This window comes from Anoplopoma fimbria, chromosome 11 (genome assembly GCF_027596085.1).
Source record: "Anoplopoma fimbria isolate UVic2021 breed Golden Eagle Sablefish chromosome 11, Afim_UVic_2022, whole genome shotgun sequence".
NCBI lineage: Eukaryota > Metazoa > Chordata > Actinopteri > Perciformes > Anoplopomatidae > Anoplopoma > Anoplopoma fimbria.
This window is the reverse complement of record NC_072459.1, coordinates 1,435,518-1,455,367: the sequence shown is the minus strand read 5'-3', so window position 1 is coordinate 1,455,367 and position 19,850 is coordinate 1,435,518. Positions and strand designations below refer to the sequence as shown.

Below are 19,850 nucleotides of genomic sequence, written 5' to 3'. Positions count from 1 at the left end.
GGAGTAGAACTTTTCTTTCTTTTCTTTCCTGCAACATAAATAATTTCATAAACGTTCAAATTTAGTCTCCTATACCGACTACGACATTAAAATGCTGCTTACAAATTCAGTCATAAAATCAATATAATAACGTAATAATGTTCAGGTCATTTAATGCAGTTACTTTTACTTTTGATACTTTAAATTCATTTTGCTTATAGTACTTCTGCTCTACTCAGTTTTTCTTCTTCCATCATCATAAATGTCAATGTCTCAAAGAGTGTTTTTATGGAAGTATGTGGCTGCATCAAATGCAAGTAACTATTTTAAGTCTTGGCAATTGAAGAAAGACACATTTCAACATACCTTAAAGTCAATGATATGGTTCTTTTAACACATTTTTTATTATGGATCTGAGACTTAAACCCAATTAGAGCTTGGTGTGACGTGAAACAAATGCAAAATACCAACAATCTACTTCTACTTGACAAAGAAGATTAGACATTGTTTTGCAGCTGTTGTAAAATGACAACAAAATGACATTCTTTTTTCTCTTTGACTCTCAGACGCAGCTGGTAATGAAAAAAAAAAGTGAATTGCAATGTGTGTGATAGTGGTCGGGAAAGAGAAAACAGCTTGGTTTCAAGACGGAAAAATGAAGGCTTTTCATTACAAAGCCTGCAAGGCTTTAACACAAATACACCAACACATGGCAGCCCTTTCCATACATTTCATAGATACTTCAAATAAAGACAAAACAATTCAAGCAGTTTATATAATGACTAAAAAGAAAAAGAAGTGTGTGTATATTTGTGTGTCTGTTTTCTGTACTTATGTATTCGTCTGAGATGGCTTATAGGCTGATTCTCAGCACAGGGAGCTGATCTCGCTCTTGCTGCAGCCCCACTTGCAGCAGGCGTTGGACAGGCCTACCACCACATCCCGGCCCTTACGGTCAGCCTTGCGTAAAGCTTCCAGGATTTCCTCGCTGATGAAAGAACGGGCCGGTCTGCTAAAGACTGCCTCGTGGTTTTCTCCGGCTATGAAGCTCAGGTCTCTGTTCCTCTTGAGGAAACTCTCCAGCTCAGGACCCTCCGAGGACTCGTCCTGATGGGAGCCGAAGGGGTCGTCAGAAATATCTGCAGCAATAAAATGGGTAATGAAGAATGAGAGGATACTCATGTTTTTGTCTTACACACACACAACCATTAAATAAAAGTCCATGTCCATTATCTGTATTAAGAAACAATAGGATGTAGAATTCAGTTTTTTCAGGGTCAAAGGCTCAAAGAAACCTTCCGTCTTCAACATTACACATTTCATGGTGATCTAAATGTGAATTATAGCTCTCTGATTCCAGCATAGATTGTCCACTATGAATGCTGACTGTCAATCAACATGATTGTTCAGTAATAGTGTAATCAGGAGTATTTTTAAATTTTTCTGCACTTAAAATATGTGCAGAAAATGTGATTTTCTTCTCCCTCCATTGCTGTTATCATAGCCACATGCATTTCTGCAGAATTGCACACAATCACAAATGAGCGTAAAGAACGTAAAGACAGACACTTCCTCATGGACAAATGATTTAATCACAAAGATCCAGAAAAACATCAGAAATTAGACACAAAAAGTTGATGTCATACAATGAATGAATATGTAAACCATAACAGAGATGATATGAGACATCTAGTTTAAGATGCAGCGCCCTCAGCCTCTCACCTGAGCTCCTGAGTGACCGTCTCCAGCGTGAGCCTCCGCAGGTGAAGATGACCGCCCGGATGAACTCTCGGCCGCATAGTTTCACCCCGTATGTTGGGTTGTCAATGGGCTGAACTCCAGCCACCAGCAGACACACAGCCAGAACCGCAGCTTTCCACATTGTGCAAAACAGAAGTGTTTGAAAATGTTTCTTTGCTTTGAGCACCACTTGGCTTCTTGTGTCCCTGTTTGCCAGAGCTATGACTCTCTAGCTGACCCAGGTGTGGTTTATAAAGGGTTTTTTTGGAGCCCTGCATGGGGGACATGCACACTGCGCACGCAGGCCGTCTCCGGAAGAAGAACTGATTCAAAAGGGAGATACAGCCGGAGACCTTTATGGAGACAAAAAGAGGACCAAAGGTGGAATAATAAACCAATATGTCAGATGATCTAATTGTGTTTCATCATGAGAAGCACTTTTGTCACTTTAAATGTCCCTCAATGTTATGACATCATCACTTACATTTAATATGTAAATTATCTCATAATGGTGGGTCATGTAGTGGATGTCAAACCAAATGCAAGAAATATGAGATTTTGTGACATAAAAAAACACATTTTATTGACCAATTACAATTACAATTTTCTTTGTTTTATTGATGTCAAATCAATAGCAAGAAATAATTTCAGAGGATTTATCAAATTTGCAAAATGAATCTTCAAGTTGGCAGCTGACGGGATACTTAACACATAGATCAATATCTTTAGTCCCAAGTGTAGAGGTGCATTGTAAAGGTAATTCCTTTAAATAAATAAAAAAAGAAACAAATGGTAATCTGACATTAGCTGAACACATGAAATCAATAATTCAGGTTTAATTACCCATGTTGCCATGAATTCCCTTTTGAGATTTAACATTCGCTGAGACCACTACAGGGATATATTTCACGCGATGAGAACAATATCACAAATATTGACATCTGTTTTTACCATTTTTAATCCACACAAGACCCTGCATAACTTCAGTATGTATAATTTTCCTATTCTCTTGAAAATTGCTTATTCTGTCCCCTCTTTGCCAAAAGGTGAACTGGGAGGACTGATACAGGACCAGTGACATTTCCAAACACAGATAACATAGAAGCCTTATTATGAGTCAGACATAAATAAAACACATTTTTATCTGTGTATCCACATAGTCAAAGGTCGCTCGTTTAAGAAATTACAATGGGGACGATGAATTTGTAATTAATGTGACGATAACAAGCAAACAAAATGGCATTTTAGGAGTGTGTCCACCCTGACATTCATTAACACGTGTCCCAGAAGAGACCCGTGGAGGTCATGGCAGCAATATGAAAACGCAATAGCACATAGTTTGTTTTTTAAATATATGTGTGCAATGTATCAACAATTCACACTGTCAATAAATGCATATAATATGGTACATAACATAATGTATAATTTGATTCAAGGGCTCATTTTGAACATAGCAGGTGTTGCCTTTTACATGTTCTGTTGTTTTGTCTTTGCATAACTATAAAACTGATAATATTGCAGAAGTGTTTTATCCTATAAAAATATGCAAAGGTTTAGACAGGCAAGAGCAGGAAATGAAAGAAATGTTCCACACTTGCAAAAACCTAGGCCTATTAGATGGAGGTAGAATATAACTGAGCTAAAGTGAGAGTGTGTGTTCAACATATTTGTAGAATAACTGCCTGTTCATATCAGCCAGAAGAGAAAGACTGTGACTACATTCAAATCTCTATTCAATGCTTGTCACATAAGTAAAACCACTTTATCATGTTTGCATGGATGGCTTTGAATAAGAAATCAGAGCCGTTTCATGAGAGTCACGTCATCTCCCTTCACTCCAATGGGCTATGCAATGGCAGCTCATTGATCCTCTCAATAGTTCCCAGAAATTAGCATTAGATATTAGCAGAGTCATAAAGTAACAGCGGAATTGATGTGATAAACTTTTAAAAGATAAGGCGTTTAAAGTAAGAGATTGTATATGATTAAAATGACAAGTGCATTAAACCATGTTAGTGGTTCTTCAACACAGGATTTTTTGAGGGATAGTGGAAGTTAAATATTAATAATATAGGTCATATATTATTAACTAAATATACAATTAAGGCCTGTGAAGGTAAAGTTGAGGTTGTAGGTGATGGAATGAGCATATCAATTATTATAAAGTTAACGGTACACAATAATAAGGATGAGAGATATTTTTGTGATAAATCGCTGGTGTTATGGATTTATAGTGCATATTTGAGACTTCTAAACACTAAATAAAAATATTACATAGTGTTGAAATGTTTAAGGCTTTGTGAATCTGTTATACATCTGTTGCAGTTAAGGTGGTTTTTGAACGAATGGGAAAGGGAAGTTGGAGGAAACACAATTGTGTCCAAATCTTTTTTTCTTCTCATACACATTTTTGAGCAATCGTTACCGTTAAGTTTTGTACAGAATGTTGCAGAGACGAAGTCAGATACACTATTTCAGGTATTTGATGTTTCCTAAAAAATGATATTGCTGGCCCCTTCATTTCATGTACAACAATTAGCCAATGCCGTGTATTACAGCAAATTTAACTAGTGCGAAATTCCAATGCCCTTCCTTGTTGTAAGGCCTTGATGATTTCAGTATGCATTGTTCTGAAATACATTAGATAAATTAGAAACATACACAATAGGAATGTGACTTATTGAAGATTTGAAATGGGAGGAAATGTGATATTTAAACTATGACAACCTGTACAAATTCAAAATGTACAGTCTATAGGTGAGGATAAGAGTATCCTTGTAGTAATACAATCCTAAAGATACCTGTCCCTACCTGAGGGCCACCATAGTTCTCCGCCACACCTGGGAGGGGTGTGTTTTTGCTTGCAATCTGCAACCTGATGCCACTAAAATAAAAGTGAATTTAAACCTAAAATATGTCAACAAAGCAGGTTACTTAAGCTGCTATTCTTGCAAATGTAGTATATCATTTGATATCAAAGGATAAAGGAAGATGTCCAGGTCCGTTGATGCAGTTCCAACAATTTCTTTATTGAATCAATGCATCTGAAGTCATTCTGCGCAGAACGGAGTCCACACAGAGATTCAGCATGGACCGAGGCTCTCAGCCTTCAGCCTGAACTTATATCTGTGTTGTGCATCCCCTCAATGTACACAAAGGCATAAAACATATTGAGCAGTACATACATCATTCAGAAATCTTGAAAAACTTTTTAAAATACGTTCCTGAGAACCTAGAATCTTCTGGCTGTATGAAGGATCTTACCACAGGTCCTTCCTTCCTGCTGCTTATCTTATCTTATCTGCTCCCAGCAGACCACATGACACTAGACAGAATCTAATACACTAATACACTGTGCAATACAATAGTTATAATAGTTTCTGTCTGTATATATAATATTTCAGTTACTGTGGATTCTTTACTGTTTTTGACTGTTTTTGTATTGCTCATTTGCTTATTTATAATACTTATTTTGATGTTGTTGTTTTTTACTCCAGTACCAGTCAAAAGTTTGTTCACACCTTCTCATTCAACTACTTTGAAGAATCTAAAATATAAAACATATTCTGGTTTGTTGAGCATTTGTTTGTTGAGTTAATTCTTATGTTTCCTTCATAGTTTGGATGTCTTCAATATTATCTACAATGTTAAAAAAAAATAAAGAAAAAACATTGATGAGAAGGTGTGTCCAAACTTTTGATGGTACTATGTCTCTATGTTATGTTATGTTATGTTATCTTATGTTATGTTATGTTATGTTATCTTATGTTATCTTATGTTATGTTGTTATGTTATCTTATGTTATGTTATCTTATGTTATGTTATCTTATGTTATGTTATCTTATCTTATGTTATGTTATCTTATGTTGTTATGTTATCTTATGTTATCTTATGTTATGTTATGTTATAAATCTTATGTTATTTATGTTATGTTATGTTATGTTATGTTATCTTATGTTATGTTATGTTATCTTATGTTATGTTATCTTATGTTGTTATGTTATCTTATGTTATGTTATCTTATGTTATGTTATCTTATGTTATCTTATGTTATCTTATGTTATCTTATCTTTATCTTATGTTATCTTATGTTATCTTATGTTATGTTGTTATGTTATCTTATGTTATGTTATCTTATGTTATGTTATGTTATCTTATGTTATGTTATCTTATGTTATGTTATCTTATGTTGTTATGTTATCTTATGTTATCTTATGTTATGTTATGTTATCTTATCTTATCTTATGTTGTTATGTTATGTTTTGTTATAGTTATGAATATGATAAAATATGATAAGACATGATAAACACCCTCCACAAATCCTCAGATAAACCTGAAACCATCCTCAGTACATGAGTCACGTTGTTATGTTATGTTATGTTATGTTGTTTATGTTATGTTATGTTATGTTATGTTATTATGTTATGTTATGTTATCCTATGTTGATGTTTATGTTATTTATGAAACCATCCTCATGTACATGTTATGTCACGTTATGTTATGTTATGTTATGTTATGTTATGTTATGTTATGTTATGTTATGTTATGTTATGTTATGTTATGTTATGTTATGTTATGTTATGTTATGTTATGTTATGTTATGTTATGTTATTCCTGAAACCATCCTCAGTACATGTGGGTCCCTCTGAGCAGCGCTCTGGTGCCTGTCCCTTTAAGACCGCCCGGCAGCGCTCAGCCAATCAGAGCGCAGGATGGGGAGGAGGAGGCGGGGGGAGGGGGCGGGTGGGTAGCAACAGTTGCCCTGGTGAGGACGAGGCGCCATAGCCACGGTAGCCCTGGCGACAAGAGCCCAGCAACGAGAATCAACAACAACAACAACCGAATCCGCCATAAAAAATAAAAAGAAGACATTTAACCGGGAAAACCCCCCACGTGGACACAGAGGTGACGCTCCCAACGCCGATCACGTGTTTAACGTCCGTTCAGGGAAAATGTGATGTTTCTGTTAGCTTAGCAGGCTAGCCGAGGTTAGCATGCTAAGCTAGGTGTGGGGGGAGGAGGAAGGGGGGGTAGAGGGGGGTGTCTCTGTCTCGTGTCTCGCTGCTCGGTCGGGTGACGCCGCGGACACGAGCAGGGCCGTTGTTATGGCGATGTCAAATGCAAAAAAAAGGCACAAAATGGCGGCTTGTTGGACCAGTTAGCGTTAGCTTTAGCGTTAGCGTCACAGCGGGCACGACAGGCGCGTGCACGCACGTGGAGCACGCGCACGGGGTGTTTTTTTTTGGGGGGGGTGAGCAGGGACAACACGTGGTAAATGTATTGATTGTTGATTATTGGTGATTGATTGTGGAGATGGTGTGGCGGAGGTTTACACGTGAGGGGCGTGGCCAGAGAGAGGGCGTGGCCACATGTAGGGACCTGTGAGAGGGGGCGTGGCTATATACCGGGGTCATAGGGGCCATAGAGGGGGCGTGGCCATATGTAGGGACCTGTGAGGGGGGCGTGGCTATATACCAGGGCCGGACCATAGATGGGGCGTGGTCATATATGGAACCTGAGATAGGGGCGTGGCCACCGATATGTGACCTGGAATAGGGGCGTGGTCAGAGATATAGAGGGTCAGATAGATAGGGGACCATATATAGGGGGCGTGGTCAGAGACAGGGGCGTGGCCAGATAGAGGTAAATGGTAAATGGACTGTACTTGTATAGCGCTTTTCTAGTTTTCCGACCACTCAAAGCGCTTTTTACATTACTAATCATTCACCCATTCACACCCATTCATACACTGATGACAGGAGCCACCATGCAAGGTGCCACCTGCCCATCAGGACTCTAACTAACATTCACACACATACATGCACCGCAGGAACAGCCTGCAGGAGCAATTTGGGGTTAAGTGTCTTGCCCAAGGACACACTGGCATGGACTGCCGGAGCCAGGGATCGAACCGCCGATCCTCTGATTGGGGGACGACCCTGCTCTCCACTGAGCCACAGCCGCCCCTGGTGACCAGAAAGAGGGGAGCAGATATATAGGGGCGTGGTCAGATAGAGGGGAGAGAGAGATGGGGGCGTGGCCAGAGAGGGCGTTTCTGCAGGTGCCAGTGTAGTTCAACATGTTCCCTCACAGGTTATAGATGTGTAATAACGTTTCTTATTACATATTGACAATTGTTTAGTTTTGAAAAAAAGCATTTTTAACTTTAAGGCAAGTGATGTTTCTTTTTGCAGGATCTCTCAATAGTGGAATACATTACATTATTTTATCCAAAGCGACTTACAGGAAGTGTATTCAACATAGGTATTCAAGAGAACTACTAGTCACCAGAAGTCATAAGTGCATCTCCTTTCTTACACAAGCATCTAAAAGCATAAACCAGAGCAAAAGTACAGAAACAAACTAATATGAATACAATAAGTGCAACAAACTAATACGAATACCAGAGAGGGGGCGTGGCCAGAGAGGGTGTTTCTGCAGGTGCCAGTTCAACCTGTTCCCTCACAGGTTATAGATGTGTAATAACGTTTCTTATTACATATTGACAAATATCAGGGTTTATAAAAGCTGTTTAGTTTTGAAAAAGCATTTTTAACTTTAATGCAAGTGATGTTTCTTTTTGCAGGATTTCTCAATAGTGGAAAAGAATGATTCACATCACACACACAAAGTATTACATTACATTACAGTCATTTAGCGACTTACAATAAGTGTATTCAACATAGGTATTCAAGAGAACTACTAGTCACCAGAAGTCATAAGTGCATCTCCTTTCTTAAACAAGCATCTAGGAGCATAAATCAGAGCAAAAGTATAGTGCAGAACCAAATTACTACGAATACAATAAGTGCAACAGACTAATACGAATACAATAAGTGCAACAAACTAATACGAATACAATAAGTGCAACAAACTAATACGAATACAATAAGTGCAACAAACTAATACGAATACAATAAGTGCAACAAACTAGTATGAATACAATAAGTGCAACAAACTAATACGAATGCAATAAGTGCAACAAACTAATACGAATACAATAAGTGCAACAAACAATAAGTGCAACAGACTAATACGAATACAATAAGTGCAACAAACTAGTATGAATACAATAAGTGCAACAAACTAGTATGAATACAATAAGTGCAACAGACTAGTACGAATGCAATAAGTGCAACAAACTAATACGAATGCGATAAGTGCTACGAGGAAGGCTCAGGGTAGTACTTCTTGAAGAGGTGAGTTTAAAGATGGGCAGTGACTCTGCTGTCCTGAGGTCAGTGGGGAGTTCATTCCACCACTGAGGGGTCAGGACAGAAAAAAGCTGTGACCGGGTGGATCGGCCGCAGGGACCTCTGAGCGACGGGGCAACCAGTCGCCCGAGGCAGCAGAGAGGAGTGGTCGGGGGGGGTGTAGGGCTTGACCAAGGCCTGGAGATAGGAAGGAGCTGTTCCTCTCACTGCCCTGTAGGCTAGCACCAGAGTCTGTAGCTGGATGCTCTTACAGGGAGCCAGTGTAGAGAACGGAGAAGGGAAGTTGTGTGGGAGAACTTGGGGCGATTGATGTAGCTGACCTGTTGGTGGTGCAGCTGATGTGGGGGGTGGAGCATTTACAAAAACAAACATTTCGGTGTCTCAATAATTCCCTTCCTCTGTGCTATCTGTTTTCAGTGAAACAAGGAAGCGAGGTGTATAAGTTAGTATCAAGGCTATTGTATTAAAATGTATAACTAATAATAAGGGCACAGTGAACATGTATCCCCGTAATGGACTGTGACATAACGCATTATTACATGCAGTAGTAGTCCCATGTGGTTAGGGACTTTCCCAGTTTGTGCTACGGGCATAACTGTGTGGTTACAGGTAATGAGATACCAAAATGTTTGTTCTTGTAAATGCTCCATCCCCCCACCACATCTTCACATCAGCTGCACCACCAACAGGTCAGCTACAGCAATACTTAAAAAGAAAAAAAAAGTGTGTGTGTATGTGGCGTCTGATGTTAATCATTCTTTTCCACTAACATTATTGAAGGATCCTGCAAAAGAACATCACTTGCCTCATGTTTAAGCATTGCCCATGTCATTTTACAAGTTTGACAGCTTACTCAAAAATATGAATGTATTACTCTGTACTGCGAGTTAAACATTTCAGAAGTTATATTATGCTAAAAGCTGTTATTCATGACAATTGTTCCAACCTCAAAAAGTTGGGACTTGTATCTGTCTTACCTTTAAACCTCTGACTAGATCTCTGTCTCCTGCCCTGTTTGAATCTGAATGATTATACAAATACTCTAAATACCAAATGACGTGAGGCTCTTCTAACCAAATAGAAAAGCCCAAAGTCGTCATGGAACTCATACTAGAGCATTCATAGCATCTCTTATATAACAGACATGTGTAACTAATCACTAGTTTCTTTTTCCTAGTGTGATTCCCAGCTCCTGTAATGGCCACTTCAGGCTACGTGGGTGAGATCCAGCCGGCAGCCCAACCCCAGGGGGCTGGTGTTGCTGTGACAGCGGGGCAACCTGATGCCAGTTCCAGCCCTGCAACCGCACCTCAGTTTCTGGCGGAGATTCAGACTACCGTGGCCACTCCCACTATTGTCACACCCACAGGCCAAACTACTCCCACCGATCAAGCCACCTCCATCCCAACTCCCAAGCCTGCAGATGGGAGTCAAGCCCAGTCCACAGCCCAGGCCCAGCCTCCTCAGACACAGTATGTGACTGCAGAGATCCAGGGCTCTCCCACACAGTCTGGAAATTCCCAAAGCACTCCTCAGTACATCGTCGTTACAGTCACAGGTAAGGGCTGAACTTTGCAAACCATTCCATTGGGGGAGAAGCAGTCCTCTACTGAATTATTGAATATTTTAGTGGTTACTACATATTATTGGAGTTGCTTAAAAACGTGTGTCTTATAATGTTGACTTTTGAAATGTCTCATTTTCTAGATATGGTTTATAAACACAACTATATATCCTAAAGAGTGGGATATATCAAAGTGAATATCACTGTATTTTCTTAAGGGCAGTAAGTTCAAAATACTTCAAAGTTTAAAGATCGTAATTGTAGAACTAAGATATACTTTCACATATTAAAATAAACACTTTAGTTGTCTCGCTTCACAATTTGCTGTTCTGGGTTCATTGTTTAGAAACTAACCATCATGACTAAGTTTGAAACTTTGCCCTAGTGGTGGAATGAACGAATGGGGCACTTTCAAAAATTGCCCCACAACATAATGAAAATAACATAAAGTCACCAACTTGTGAATGTATTTATGTTCCCTCTGTGTCCTTAAGAGGGCTCCCTTCACTCAAGTGACAGCTTGTCAGACTCTAGCCCCCCTCCAGCTGTGGTGCAAACAGGAGTTCCCACACAGGTTGTTCAGCAGGTACAGGCTGGTCAACAGGTAATATATGCATGTACACACAAACACATTATGGAATAAATGTTTCCTTGACCGTTAAAAATATGTACCATCTTTATCTCTGCAGAGGTCAGTGGTGCAGGCCACCTCTCAGATAGCCAAGACTGAGCCAGGCACTCAGCTCAGTGTCACCAGTCTACAGCCTGTTCATATCAGCCAGGAAGTAAGTCAAACGCACACACACACACACAGTAACACAGTTCGTCATTGGTGGTCAAACGTGATGTCTCACAATAACAAAAGACGATCACATATGACACCAAAACTTTCCAACTTCCTCACATTTCGGCTTGGTATTAGCCAACTAATGACGTCTGTGGTCGAACGTGCTTCTGTGGGTTCCAGTTCCTCCCTTGCACTGAGGAGACAGCGTTAGTCAGGGATAGAAATCTAGAAGAATGGCAGCTTCGACATGAGGTAGGAGAGCCAGAGTTCCAGGCCTCCGTATCAGCAGACTACATAAGAGAATGCTGCAGCAAGCCCCTCTACCTCCCCTTGGACCTCCTTCAGTATTACCAGTCACTGCACTTGTTCGCTGTGCATGCTGAGAAAGAGATAGGAGGAGCCCAGTCTGCAGTCACAGGCTCAGGCTTCGATCAGCCTCCTTCACAAGCTACAGCTACTGCTTTCCAAGTAGGTCAGGGACACAAGGGTGACTGCTGCTATATAGTCAAGAGAACAGAGAATATGTCTGTAGCTAAGAAACGTAAGATCTCATTTCAAATGAAACTGTAAATGAAGATGTTAGGAGGATTGTCAGGCATGATACAGTTGATGTGGTTTAACTGAGCATACACGGACTGATTTGATTTTTGTGTATGTGTGTGTGTGTGCTCACTCCTTAGGTCCAGCAGCAGCTCACACCCGTGCCAGTGCAACATGTGTACGCCAATCAAGTGCAGTATGTGGAAGGAGGAGAGGCCAACTACACCACCAGCACCATGTTAGAACAAAATTGTGTCTATCAGTAGCTAACTCATGTCCAGACAGATTGTTATCACTTTTGATAGTTGACTAACTCATCCTTTCATGTCTTTCATCCAGCCGTTCCAGCGCCTTTCCCTACACTGACACCCCCCTGTACACCCAGACCACAGCTGCCCAGTATTATGAAGGTCAGCCAACCTCAGTCTCACAGGCTTCCACCCCTGGCACACCTCTGACCGTCTCTGTCACCGCTGGCACAACAGGGTCCGTGTCCATGTTTGTAGCCCAGCCCACCAGTGCAGCCGGGGGAGGGGCCAGCGTGGTGACCGCAGGTGGCACCACCAATGGGGCAGGGGAAGGGGCAGGCACCAACGGTGGCGCAGCAGGCAGCTATGTGATCCAGGGGGGTTACATGCTGGGCAGCAGCAGCGGAGGGGCAGCTGGCAACAGTCAGAACTACTCTCACAACGCCCGCGCCTCCCCAGCCACTGTGAGTATTACAGAGGGCGAGGAGGGTAGCGTGCCGTCGGCAGACAAGAAGGTATGCAGAGGCGCCAAGCGCAGGAGTTTCTTCTCGTTTTGTACTCATCCCCACAACCCTTTGGTGGCGCATACTGATGACGTCATAGTTTTGTCTTGTGGGAAGCACAATTAAAAATGTTGAGATTCTTATCAGGACCAGGAAATGTTAGCTGTGGGTGAAACAATACTCTGAGTATTGATCACATTCAAATGTGTGGTAGCAAACAGTATTTTTAACTGTGGTTTCCTCCCGAAAGAAAACAAAACCATGGCCTCATCATTTCCATATCATAACAGTGCATGTGATGAGGGGCGTTTTTAATCTGCCTGAAATGCCCCAAAAATATATTGTTCATCCCAAATTCATCCTATTGAACCCCATATGATAATGGTTACCAACCTATGTTTGGCAAACATCCCATCAGTATTGCAGGTCATGAATTCATTGCATACCAAATTTGTATGCCACGGCACGCAAACAAATGTATTCGTGTTTTCATTCCCAAAGGATCGACAAACTAAATGTGAATCCATGTGATCGCATGTACTGTATAACTGAATTATGATAGTTATGCCTTAGCAAATAAGAATGCCTGTCTTTGTGTGTACATGTATTAAAGTGTGTTTTCTGTTTGTATCTATTAGCTTTGCTAACTGCACCAGCTGTTTTCTTTTTTCATTGCCTGTGTGTCAGGTACAGTGGTTGCTGGACAACTATGAGACAGCGGAAGGAGTGAGTCTGCCACGTTCCACCCTCTACTGCCACTACCTGCTGCACTGCCAGGAGCAGAAACTAGAGCCTGTTAATGCTGCGTCCTTCGGGAAACTCATTAGATCTGTGTTCATGGGGCTACGCACACGACGCCTCGGCACACGGTAAGACGGGTCATCATGTAAAGAAGACGTGATCGTCCATAAACACACATAGGGGTGCAAACACACACCACCCATTCATTCCCCTTTCCTACACAGCTGACTTGACAGGGTTGTTTGTGTTGATACCATTGCTAATGTGCAGATTTTTTATGTGTTTGATATATATAAAGTGTTGGATATCACAGAGAGAAACACGTCTCCTTACAGCAGAGATGCACATCAGTAGCACAGACACCCTCTTTATACACACTCTGTGATCCATATGCATTTAGACCTCATTAGTGGACACCCATCAGGACACCCTATAGGAGAAATATGGTGATTTTAGTGGGAAAATCAATAGAGCCCTTCGAGCATTGCAAAATGTTCGCCTGGTGTAGGAATAAATGTGGGCAGAGATGAAGGCCGACAGCGTGTGTGTGGGTGTGAGCTTCATAAAGGAGGGGAGAGTGAGCAAGTGAGATTTTGTAATATGGGTTTGATTAAACAATATGATATGATGGTTATTGTATTTTATGAAATTAAAGATATAGTTTAATCGGTCAGTATTGAGTCTATGGACATTATGTAGCTGAGGGGGAGTTACCACAGGTTTATATAGACAACGTAAACCCTCTCTATAGATTTACTACGGGAGATACAGATTCGTAAAGTTTTATGTAAAAGCATATATTATGTTCCTGACAGGGGTAATTCTAAATACCACTACTATGGGCTGAGGATCAAGGCGGGCTCTTCACTTCTCCGCCTGATGGAAGACCAGCAACATCTGGCCATGAGGCAGCAGCCCTTCTCACAGAAACAGAGGTGCACACACATCTATTGTCTCTCATCACCATTGATAAGACAGACTTGTCACTTTGTTTCACTTCATTATTTATCATTTTTGTGGAGATCTGAATGTTTAATCTACCCTATCATATGTACTTTATTCCTGGACCTATCAGGTTGAAGCCTGTGCATAAAGTAGAGGGACTGACCAATGGCACAGCAGCAGGAGCAGGCCAGCAGCAGCAACAGCAGCAGGGGTCCGGGCAGGTGGACATCAGCACCCAGGTTCAGCAGTACCAACAGTTCCTAGGTCAGTAAAGTGAACAGTGAACATATACCTAAACGTATGAAAGTGATGGTAATATTGTAAAAATACAATATACATACAATATTCAGTATAATACAATATTATTTACAGTTCGATATGGTAAAAATCGGATTTCTCTTTGAGTTTCCAGTGTTCTTGTGTTCCAGATGCATCCCGAGCTCTCCCAGATTTCCCAGACATCGACCTCCAGGGGAAGTCTCTGCCAGAGGGCATTGAGCTGGAGCACATAAAGAGCTTCCAGCTGCTGTACAGGGAGCACTGTGAGGTAAGTGAATGGAAGGTAATCTGCTAGCTGGCGGGCAGCCATTGAGTATTTATGAGTTTTCTATCTAGTTGTTATTGGGACAGTGGAAGTCCACTTTAAATGAAAGAAACCTGTGTGACTTATAGTGTAGGACAACTCACTGAAAAATGGAAAAGAAAACATGCTGTTAGACAGCTGAGGGAGAAAATGGATTCAAAAGTACCAAAAGCCAACAAAACAAGGTTGTGATCATCTGAATGTGCTCAGTCTTGTATGTTTACGACGTGCTCTGTGTGTTCCTTCAGGCCATACTAGATGTGATGGTCAACCTGCAGTTTACTCTGGTGGAAACTCTGTGGAAGACCTTCTGGAGGTTCAGCCAGAGTCAGGCTGGAGATGCCACGTTGGCTGTGTGAGTGCTCAACACTTTATAGGGAAATATTCCAAATTCAGTCCTAAACTAAATTAAGAAGATTCTCCGAGTGCAGTAGCAGTTTTATACAGAATGCAGGTAATTCAAACTGGCGTGCATGTGTGTTGGCAGTCATGACGAGTCAGAGAAGCGCCTCCCTAAGTCCTGTTTGGTGATCCTCTGCAAGTATGATCCGGTGCTGCGCTGGAGCCGAGACTGTGACAACAGCCTGTACCAGGGTCTGGTGGAGATCCTCATCCCTGATGTCCTCAGGCCCATCCCCAGTAAGGCTTTATAAGGAGTGTGATAATGCAGTCTGACACACAGTATGGTGCAGAGTAATGTGCACATAGTGAAATATCGTATGACAATACTTTTACCTCAAAAGTGACCATACTGAAAAGTCAAAATACAATACTTATAAAAAATAAGTATTTTCCTGACTTTTCATTTGGAATTTGACCACATTTGATACATTGATACATTTGTTTTGGTAGTTGTGACAATAATAATAACAGGTGCCATTAAAGCACATGTATCCATATCTACAGTATATAAACATAGAGAGCCATTCTTTAACTGCCAAATTTAAATATTTACACATATGGGAACAAACTGGATATTTGACATATACAAACAATTCTACTATTCTGGGGGAAGTGACTTTCTCCTGGTTGAAACATTTGGAATGATGGACTCTGTGGTAAAGTTTTCCTTCTTCTGTGGACACTGACTCAGAGTTAAGACTTCATTCTTTTGGTTTTAGTCAGACTTTGATTTGAATTACTTTGAACTAAGAAGAGGATCTTTCCTTCCATTCTGCTGTACTGCTGCCAGATAAATATTTCCATGCCCTAGGTGTTTGTCTTCCATGGAAATTTGAATCACATTGGAAATCTGGTCATGCACATGGAAAATAAATCTGTTTCTCCAGCAGAAACGTAGCTATGTCCGCCAGGTGTTTGATAATCCTTTCTCCTGGTACATTCTCAGGACACAGAAAAATGGAAACATACTCTGAAGCGACCAGTATTAAAGTCTTTAATCCTCTTTTCCCTTGCTGCCCACAGGTGCCTTAACTCAAGCCATCCGCAACTTTGCCAAGAGCCTTGAGAGCTGGCTGACCAACGCCATGATGAACATCCCGGAAGAAATGGTCCGCATCAAGGTACGCTCCCCTTGGATTAGCTTGCAGTTGGAGCAACAACATGTCTCCTGAGCCATGAAGCGGCCTGCAGTTTCAGCCTTTATGAAATCTTTTGCTGAGACTGATTCAGAAACTGTTAGATGTGATACATTGAACTTAAAGTGCAAAACTAAAAGGCACTAAAGCTGATTTTACGTGAAATACAGTCCAAATATTTGCCAGCTAAATCATGCAAATCTTTAATTGTAGAAAATAACAATTATTCCTTTTGGAAACCCTCAATTTCTTTTTCAACCAGTATAAATGGACCAGTTTATGTGCTTAAGGGAAGATACAACGTCATAATGTAACACTTGATCAATGAAATGCCTCCTCTGCTCATTAAGGCCGAGGCCAGAGCTGAACATACATTGCTCACCTCCCCAAAAACCTGTTACATTAGCTTATAGAGATATTTTATGCATGTTTGCCTTTTGTTAACTTTATATTTTTGATGCCCTTTCATCCGTCTCTCCTTGTGGCCTCTCAGGTAACATCAGCCAATGCATTTGCCCAGACGCTGCGTCGCTACACCAGTCTCAACCACCTCGCCCAGGCGGCCCGCGCTGTCCTCCAGAACACGGCTCAGATCAACCAGATGCTCTCCGACCTCAACCGCGTCGACTTCGCTAACGTCCAGGTTGGTTTAGCCTCTGAACGCTGAGCACTCACGTCGCCTCACATGAAGGTGTTTGTGGTTTTAACCCTGCATAGGTTTTAGTGTTGTGTGTATGCAACCATTTCTGCTGTAGCTTGTGGTTTCAGTCACAGAATCAAGCATTCTGTTTTTTCTGCAGCTTTCCTATCAAGGTGATGTAAAAAAAAAAAAAAAAAAAAAAAAAAAAAAAAAAGCCCTCTTGCTTTTTCTCAGAAACTCATTGTGTTTCCTCTTCCTCCAGTGAGTGAAGAGTACGTGGTTAGACACAGAGCCCTGAACCTGGGACTGATTTAGTGTCATGTGAAAGACAAATTGAGTCTTCTGTTTCAAGGATAGTCCGTCGAAACTTTAAGTCTCCCCGCTGCCCTCTGCTGGTCGGGTGTGACTGTTCCTTCCTGACACATCCTGTTAACCCTTTGCAGGAGCAGGCTTCGTGGGTGTGCCGGTGTGAAGACCGTGTGGTCCAGCGGCTGGAGCAGGACTTCAAGCTGACCCTCCAGCAGCAGAACTCCCTGGAGCAGTGGGCTGCGTGGCTGGACGGCGTCGTCTCCCAGGTGCTAAAGCCCTACCAGCAGAGCCCCGCCTTCCCCAAGGCCGCCAAGCTCTTCCTACTCAAGTGGTCCTTTTACAGGTGTGATGGGAGACATTTTGTACAGTCTAGTTTTCATTTTACTTTGTCTACGGTCAGATTTAACTACAAGTTGTTACACAGTAAATGAGCAAATACTCTGCTTACAGTCACTAATCACTGTTATGTGTGAAGGGTGTGATTTAAATTCACAAAACAGACGAATAAAATCCTGACCACAAGTAACAACATAGCTTCCACTGCTGCTAATTCATGGCAGATGAGAAGCAGTTTAGTTGCACATTATCAGCTGTCGTGATCCTTAAGAAGTCATGTGACTGAAGCCAGAAGCACATGGTAAAACGTGCACAGAAAGAGAGAGAGAGAGAGGAATGCTTTCACCACCTTCAAAGATCGCTGTAGTACATGTTTTATCTCAACCTTCATCACTGATACAGAGGAAATGAAATCAGTGTAATTAACCAGGAGAAACTCTGACAGAACCACATGGAAGGTGTGAGAACATATTAAAAAGACCACAGTAATAATCTGATCACTCACTTTCAGGTTTCATTCATTCATATCATTTTTGTCAATTCAATGTCAGACATTATAAAACAGGCAGCAGAATTAGTTCTCTGTTATTTGAATGAATATTTAAGTGGAGTCACTGTGAGTCTCTCTTTCTCGTGACTCGTGATGCTCTAAACTCGGTCATAGTGAATCTGAAACACTTCCTATTTGTGGTCAGTAGGGCAGAAGTGATACGGTTACATAATACACGTGTACCAACGGCTTCATGCCCTGATCTGTGCTCTCCAGTTCCATGGTGATCAGAGACCTGACCCTGAGGAGTGCAGCCAGCTTTGGCTCCTTTCACTTGATCCGCCTGCTGTACGATGAGTACATGTACTACCTGATCGAGCACAGAGTGGCCCAGGCTAAAGGGGAGACCCCCATAGCTGTCATGGGAGAGGTACCAAAGCACACACACACATAAATGAACTCAATAATGTCCGCCTTATTTACAATAATAACACTTTCCCCTCTTCCCGTCAGTTTGCCAGTTTAGGCCGCGGTCTTCACCAGCTGGATCCTGACAAAGGTAAAGGGGGTTTCTGTGTCCCAGACAAACCACCGTCGTGTTTGGAGCATTGCTTATTACCAACTCATTCTCCCATGTGCATCCCCAGAAGACGAAGAGGAAGAGGAGGAGGAGAGTGACGACGAATGTCAGGAGCTGTCTCTTCCCTCGGACGCCGTCGTGCTCGGAGACGAGTCTCTGGAGCCGCCCGCCAAGCTGGCCCGAATGGACCAGAGAGTCCTCTTCACGACCGGATCGGCCGACAACTAACCGCAACGACACACTAATACGCTGCGTGTTGATAGTGTTGATTATATTGAATATGAACACACACAGATGTACATAGAACACTTATTTATACACTCGACACATGTATATAGATCTTGTAAATGTGTGTGCATACTGTAACTGTCCCACTTGTTCACGCACACACAATCAAAACGTTGAGTACCGCTGTTGCGTGGACGGCACAACCACCTGTTGCACCATTGGTTCAATACCCATCATTGGCTCTGCAACAGGATGTGGCTTCAAAGTCCAGAGAGAAACAAAAAGCTTTTTAACCCTTCAGTGGTATTGATCTGTAAAAAATGAACTACAGCCAGGCATGTTTTCTTTTTCTTTCTCTCTCTCATCTCAACCTGTAGCCTCGCTGTCTCCTCGCTGAGCGGCTTCTGCTCACACTACATCCTCCTAAAACTGTCACTGCCGTATCAAAGTGGTCTTGAAAATACTGTGGTGTGTGTGTGTGTGTGTGTGTGTGTGTGTGTGTGTGTGTGTGTGTGTGTGTGTGTGTGTGTGTGTGTGTGTGTGTGTGTGTGTGTGTGTGTGTGTGTGTGTGTGTATAAAGGTAGCTTCTACGGGAGGAAGGGTGCAAAGTTGACCTTCAACAGTAAACAGCTGAATTTTGTTGTTTTGGGCAGAAGCTGTGTTTTTGAGGATGAAGGAGACATTTCTGAGGGACAGCGGGGGGTTTGGGATTTGTGGCTGGGTTCGTCTTTGTGTGTGTGTGTGTGTGTGTGTGTGTGTGTGTGTTTTGCGCACTGAGGCTGACTGAACATGTTTATCCATGTGTGTGCGTGGTTGTGAGTCACGCCAAGTGTTGACTGTTTTCCTCTGTAGATATTTTCTAAAGCCTTCAGGTTTTGATTTGGG

At 41.7% G+C, this 19,850-nt stretch overlaps 2 protein-coding genes across 3 annotated transcripts; one reads left to right on the top strand and one right to left on the bottom strand.

Moving 5' to 3' along the window:
- Positions 1-846: 846 nt before the first annotated feature.
- Positions 847-1,861, bottom strand: rln3a (relaxin 3a). Its single transcript, XM_054608122.1, has 2 exons — positions 1,702-1,861; positions 847-1,118 (listed from the first exon to the last, which is right to left on the bottom strand). The coding sequence occupies exons 1-2, from the start codon at positions 1,859-1,861 to the stop codon at positions 847-849; spliced, it is 432 nt and encodes a 143-aa protein (XP_054464097.1).
- A 4,633-nt stretch (positions 1,862-6,494) lies between these two features.
- On the top strand, positions 6,495-19,458 carry rfx1a (regulatory factor X, 1a (influences HLA class II expression)). 2 transcript variants are annotated; one of them, XM_054607444.1, is made up of 18 exons: positions 6,495-6,624; positions 10,111-10,491; positions 10,992-11,101; positions 11,187-11,282; positions 11,965-12,062; positions 12,164-12,536; positions 13,263-13,444; positions 14,132-14,251; positions 14,392-14,525; positions 14,690-14,808; positions 15,093-15,199; positions 15,332-15,483; positions 16,270-16,367; positions 16,876-17,025; positions 17,466-17,674; positions 18,434-18,587; positions 18,671-18,716; positions 18,805-19,458. In XM_054607444.1, exons 2-18 carry the CDS (start codon positions 10,131-10,133, stop codon positions 18,963-18,965), a joined length of 2,670 nt encoding a protein of 889 aa, XP_054463419.1. In that variant the 5' UTR covers positions 6,495-6,624; positions 10,111-10,130; the 3' UTR covers positions 18,966-19,458. The 2 variants fall into 2 exon arrangements, with proteins under 2 accessions (XP_054463419.1, XP_054463418.1); XM_054607443.1 differs by having other exon boundaries at positions 12,164-12,587.
- Positions 19,459-19,850: the final 392 nt, after the last annotated feature.

Coding starts and splice junctions, on each gene's coding strand:
- rfx1a (XM_054607443.1), top strand. CDS start 10,131: ATGGCCACTTCAGGCTACGTGGGTGAGATCCAGCCGGCAGCCCAACCC. Junction 11,283..11,964: donor CTGTTCATATCAGCCAGGAA/GTAAGTCAAACG, acceptor CTCACTCCTTAG/GTCCAGCAGCAGCTCACACC. Junction 15,200..15,331: donor GGAGATGCCACGTTGGCTGT/GTGAGTGCTCAA, acceptor GTGTGTTGGCAG/TCATGACGAGTCAGAGAAGC.
- rln3a (XM_054608122.1), bottom strand. CDS start 1,861: ATGTGGAAAGCTGCGGTTCTGGCTGTGTGTCTGCTGGTGGCTGGAGTT. Junction 1,119..1,701: donor ACGGTCACTCAGGAGCTCAG/GTGAGAGGCTGA, acceptor TTATTGCTGCAG/ATATTTCTGACGACCCCTTC.